The sequence below is a fragment of the Octodon degus genome, unplaced genomic scaffold (genome assembly GCF_000260255.1).
Source record: "Octodon degus isolate 3935 unplaced genomic scaffold, OctDeg1.0 scaffold00008, whole genome shotgun sequence".
Lineage (NCBI taxonomy): Eukaryota > Metazoa > Chordata > Mammalia > Rodentia > Octodontidae > Octodon > Octodon degus.
The window spans coordinates 17726637-17732071 of record NW_004524584.1 but is presented as its reverse complement, the minus strand read 5'-3'; the positions used below and the strand labels follow the sequence as shown (position 1 = coordinate 17732071).

Genomic DNA, 5435 nt, shown 5'->3' with positions numbered 1-5435 from the left:
TTTTACATCAGCTATCTTGGATCTTTCTGCAGTCTCCAGTTGAGTTGCCTGTTAAAAGTCACTTCTGGGGGCCCATGAGATAGCTCAGTGGTCTAAAGCACCTGCTTAGGCAAGCTTGGGCAGGCGCAGGGGACCGAGGTTCAATCCCTGGCATGTGGTGCCGTGCCAGCCCTGCCCTAAGGATGGGGCTGCAGTGCCCCACCACCACCACCAAAAAGTCACTAGTAAAACCAGGAGTCAATCAGGAGTCAGTCAAGCTTGGACCTGAAGATGGCTTGTATTGTAATACTTCCTGAGCATCTGAGCTTTCTAACTCTTAGGTCCTAACTTGCCCTCCAGCCAAGTCTAGTAGCTTTACACAAGTTGGTATTTATTTATTTTGGCAGAACTGGGGATTGAACTCAGGCCCTTGTGCTTGCCAGGCAAGTGCTTATTCTGACCCCACAAGTTGGTATTTAAAAGCAAGTGAAAAAAAACATTCTGGTACATGAAGTGCAGAGTTCATAAGCATAGGTAGTAGTGAAGGCCTCTTCGGTTCCCTGGCAATGAGGGGGCACTCAAGCTGAGAACTAGAGAGGATGTAATGCTGGGAAAACCTATAGTCTTGATTATATGCAAGCTTGAAAGATGGAGCTAAAACTAATCCACTGGAAGGTAACAAATAGCATAAGGTGGGTGGGAGAGATAGCCCAGTAGTGTAAGTGTCTGCCTGGCAAGCACAAGGGCCTGAGTTTGATCCCCGGTAGCCCCCGCCCCCCAAAAAAAATCAAATCAGCATAAGGTGTCTACAATCTATGTCATACAAGCAATTCACAATTCACAAGGGCTGTTCTGCATATAAACATTTAATAACAGGAAAGTAATAGCAAGAAAGCAAAGGCATTGACACATGAGACTAGGGCAGGGCTGAAACGATCAACTAGGGTGCCAGGTAGTAAAGAGTCCTGCTCGCCTAGCCAATTCTGGGACATCTTGCCTGTTCCTGATGTGCCCATCTTTAACTCCAGAGCCTGTGCCCTCCAGTGGTAAAGGACAGCAGGGCAAGGCCTGAGCTGATCCCTTCAGGAACTATCTTCAAATAGTTGTTTCACAGGGAATCCTGCATGGACTGGAAGTGTTGAATGGATGCCCTGACATTCATAGATTGGAAATTTGGATCCAGATATGCAGCCTGTTCCTTGTGGTATCTTTGGCTGATACCTTTAACCCAGGTGTCCCTATCTGAGAATACTTGAGGTTACTGAGGATCCTGTCTGGGGAACCTTACAAGTTTTCTAAGTTGTAAAGTGCCTCTGCCAGAGCATTGTTACAGTAAAAGCCAGGGCCTGGTTGGCTAGGCTCTCTACACCCTTTCAGCTGGGGCTGCCTGATACAAATATTCCCCTTGAAATGAATAAGGGGTGGAAAGCAAGAAGAGCACTGAGCCGTGGCTAGGGATGGGATAGCAGGGCCTGCTCTTAGCCACAGATGATAGATTCCCAAAATGCACCAGCCTGGAGTGGTTCTGAGTTATAATGTGTGAATCCTCACGTGCCACTGCCTCCTTCGCCTTGGCTGTGCAGGGGAATCACAAACACCGAGACATCATCGTAGGACACCTGCCCTTCCCCTGTGGGATCATCCTCCTTCCCCTGAGTACTTCGTATCAGCATTTGGGCCAACTCCGAGAACCTGTGAAGATTATTCTATAGATGTAGTTTGGGGCTAAGCAAAACAACAAGGTCAGCCCTCCAACAGCATTCAGTGCATAGACCTAGACAAGGAGACCCAAAAAGTGCCCAACTATAAGCCAAGCAAACAAGTCTGGTAGGGCCACAACTGGAACACAGGAATCCAAACCCAAAGCTCTTTGGGAAGGACCCACATTATACTCTCTCCCCGCCCCCATAAGACAGCTTTGCTCCTGGCAACCTGCCCTGAAGTGGACTCAGAAACGGTACTGTCTTCTCAGTTATAACTAGTTGGTGTTGCTGCTGGCACCAGCTCAGGCCTAGGCAAGTACCTGTGTGGATCATCTCGGTTCCCAGGAAGAAAACTTCTCACCAGCAGTGCCACCTGCTCATTGGATAGGACATCCCAGAGCCCATCCGTTGCCATGACAACCACATCATCTTCCCTCAGCTCTAGCTGGTCCATATCCAGCACAGTCACCTGCCGGTTAAACCCAAGGATCCTTCAGCATTACCTGCCTGGCTCCCACCAGGCTCACTCCCTTTCTGGGCAGATGGAAGCTGGGGTAGACTACCCTGTATCCTCACCTGTGGGACAGCGAGCAAGAAGGGTTTGAGTTGGATGTTGGTGTCCAGGACTCTGAGCTGATGGTCTCCTAAGCCCCGGGAGACAGCCAGTGTTCCCAGTAACCGAGCCTAAATCCAAGAAAAGTTAGGTAAGTGATGGTGAACAGTTCCGGTAAATGCCCAAGTGCTAGGACCTGGCACTACTAGTTACGTAAGAATTCAGGGACCATGACAGAAGACCTTAAGGAAGAAACATGAGGGAGCAGACCCAAGAAATTAGGTACAGCCACCAGTATGAGACCAGGGAGTTCCCACCTCAAGGGAGCTACTAAAGAAGGGTTCTTGGAGGGGAGCCAGACACTGACCTGCCTACCCTGTCCGTGAATCAGTGGGTATTTGAGATCCGATTTCTCTACACGTTTGTAGCTCCTACCAGGAATAGACCAAGCATCACCCAAGGACTATATACCACCTCATCTCTCAGCCAGTGGCCCAGCTGTCACACCCAAAGTGTCCACCGTGCCCAGATCAAAGAGAACTACTCCAAGCTTTTCCCTTCCCACGACGTACCCTGACCCTACCCTGCTTACCAACCATTCATGTGGTGATCCCTGAACAAAACCTTCTGACCCAAGTCATCCCCCTTCAATCGGCGAGGGAACTCCAGTCGGGTGAACTCACCAGCCAGAAGCTCTGGGTAGACAAAGGCCTAGGGTGGAGAGGTTGTGCTCAGGTCAGCAGGTTCCCTTCTATGGCCATTCTATGGCCCTGGACCCAAGAGTTGGGGGGTGCCACAGCCTCCCCTTGCCAAGGGTACCACCTACCAGCTGCTGGATCCGTTGCCTTTCAGTCTCTGGGGTGAACTCAGAGCTCAGTGGCCTCATCTCATCTCTTCGTACCAAAAGAGCCCTGGTTGGGGTTGAGGAGTAGAGGAAGACGTAGATGACCTCCTCCCTCCCCTGTGGCCATCCTCTAGCCCTTCCAACTACTGGAGCCAGCTCTGGCCATGCTGATCCCTCACTCAAAGCCCTCCTTGATTCCTTAGGACCTGCAGGGTGAAGGTTCAGGCCTTTGGTCTGGCACTTAAGGTCCCTGCCCTCCCTAACATCTACACTTCTATTCTCTCATTCAATATATGCCAATTTCAAAGGCCAGCCAGATAGCTTAGTGGACTAAAAAGTGCCTGCTTAGGTAGAGTGCAGTGGCCAGGGTTCGATCCCCAGCATGCACCACCCCCAGGGCTCACTGAGATGGTGATAGATACTGGGCATGGTGAGGCGTGCCTGTAATCCTAGCACTTGGGAGGCTGAAAACAGGAGGATCACTATGAGTCCGATTTATGTAATGAGACCCTGTAGACCCTGCAGACCCTGTATCAAATACATAAAAAATAAGTTTATTTGTTAAAATATATATATATGCCAAATACAAACAGTTCCACCCTCCCCATTTTTAAACCTCTACTTCCAGGCACCTTTCATTGTCCCCAACACTTGTGGTGTGCTCCTGCCCACCCACAAAAACTCACTCACCTGCTGTCCCCAGCATTGGCCACATACAGCTTTCCCTGCAAGAACACAGCCACCAGTGCTGTGCAGCCGCCCACCTGGCATGAGGCCTCCAGCTCCCGCCCGATCACCTCATCCTGGAAAAACCAAAGCAATCATGCCTGCTACCAGTCCTGCCACTATAAATATTACGGTCCCTGAGTTCCACACTGTAGTTCTCAACCTCTCGCAGGCCTGCAGACCCAGCCCAAAAGCCAGTCATAACTCCCAAACCTCTGTGTCAGGAGACCTAGATAAGGGAAGTGTTACTTGAAACAGGAAAGGAAATTGGCTCCTGCATTAAAAACCAAGTGTATGCAATAAGAGATGCAGGTAAGAGCACTTAAAACAGGCACTGGGTATGTGGGAGAGGTTAGCAATGATGGCAGTTAGTGGCAAACAAACCCAAGTGGTTTTCCCAGTCCAAGGATCTGGAGTGACTACATTCCCTCAGGGCCAGAACTTTCCCTTCATCCCCAAAGGCCACACTCACACACTCCTGGAAAGCGCTTTCCAGAGCTCCAATCACCAAGTCTTCTCTCTTGATGCCCTTTTCCTCCACAAACTGGGGGTCACTGAGGCAGACACAGGGACCACTGAGGTGCATGGGGGGCTGAGTGGCAACTATGCCTTCTACCACGGCCTCCAGCTGCCGGCGCAGGCAGGAGTGCAGGGTGTTGGCAGCCAGGATGGCCGCTGCAGGACCGCCGTGGCCATCAAATAGGGCCCAGTAATGACCTGTCAGGAACTACATCAGAAGGGCTCTACATCAGGCTCTGCCTGGCTTCCCCAGTTGTCCCCAGGCCCAGCCTGAACTAGGACACTGAGCAGCAAGGCAAGAAAAGAGCCTACAACGCATGGGCTCAGGCTGGGCTGCACTCACCTCCTCTGCACACAGGGTCAGCCACTCTTGGTCTTCTTCAGCTCCAAACTCATACCTCCGGATGCACAGCTTCCCGCAGGCAGCCTGATCCTCATTGAATTCAGACTTTTCTGCATTGATGATCCTGAGGCGGAGAAGTGGTATCATTCAAGGACACATCTATGTCCCTGCGGTCAAGAGGCCCGAGCTGGCAACAGCTCCCAGAAGCCATCCCGGATGCATGCAGGTCACTACCAGGTAGGTTTCCAAAGTTCAGTGGCTTAGTGATGATACAGGGCTGAGGGTCAAGGTGGGCTGCCTGGAAAGAGCTGGGGCGCCCCTCACCTCAATGTGAAGCTCTGTTCCCTACAGCACAGGCCATAGCCCAGGGTGGTGTGTGAGTGTGTGTGCGGTGTACCTTCAAAGTCCAGACCCTGGACTTCTAGTCTCCTGGCCTCATCTTGGAAACTTAGCACCCAGGTCCTTCTGGACCTCCAACATCCTCAAAAGTTGGCGGCTCAACAGGTGGGCTGAGATGGAGGAAGCTGTCGGGGCTCGGGTCATCTGAGGACTAGGATTATCTACGGGGTGGGGTGGGGTGGGGGGTCTGGCTGTCACTCACTCTGCTTAGCGTGTTTTTTAGGCCAGCACAGAGCCGGCTGAGGCCAGGGGCCGGCCGAGGACCGGCTGGCCGGGGAAGGGCACTCACTCCGCGTAGCCTGCGTTCCAGGGCAGCGTGCGGCCCCGTGCGGGGCTGCGCACGGGCCGGGCGTCCGGGCGGCGGGCGGC

General features: G+C 52.2%; 1 protein-coding gene across 1 annotated transcript; it reads right to left on the bottom strand.

Annotated features, from left to right (window-relative positions):
- Positions 1-835: 835 nt before the first annotated feature.
- Positions 836-5435, bottom strand: Ppm1m (protein phosphatase, Mg2+/Mn2+ dependent 1M; the record flags this gene model as incomplete). The annotated part of the gene is made up of 10 exons (XM_004625261.2): positions 836-1671; positions 2003-2151; positions 2259-2366; positions 2603-2666; positions 2828-2946; positions 3062-3146; positions 3770-3882; positions 4278-4532; positions 4668-4791; positions 5356-5435. Coding segments are annotated over 10 exons (1242 nt in total), but the record flags the coding sequence as incomplete, so codon positions are not given.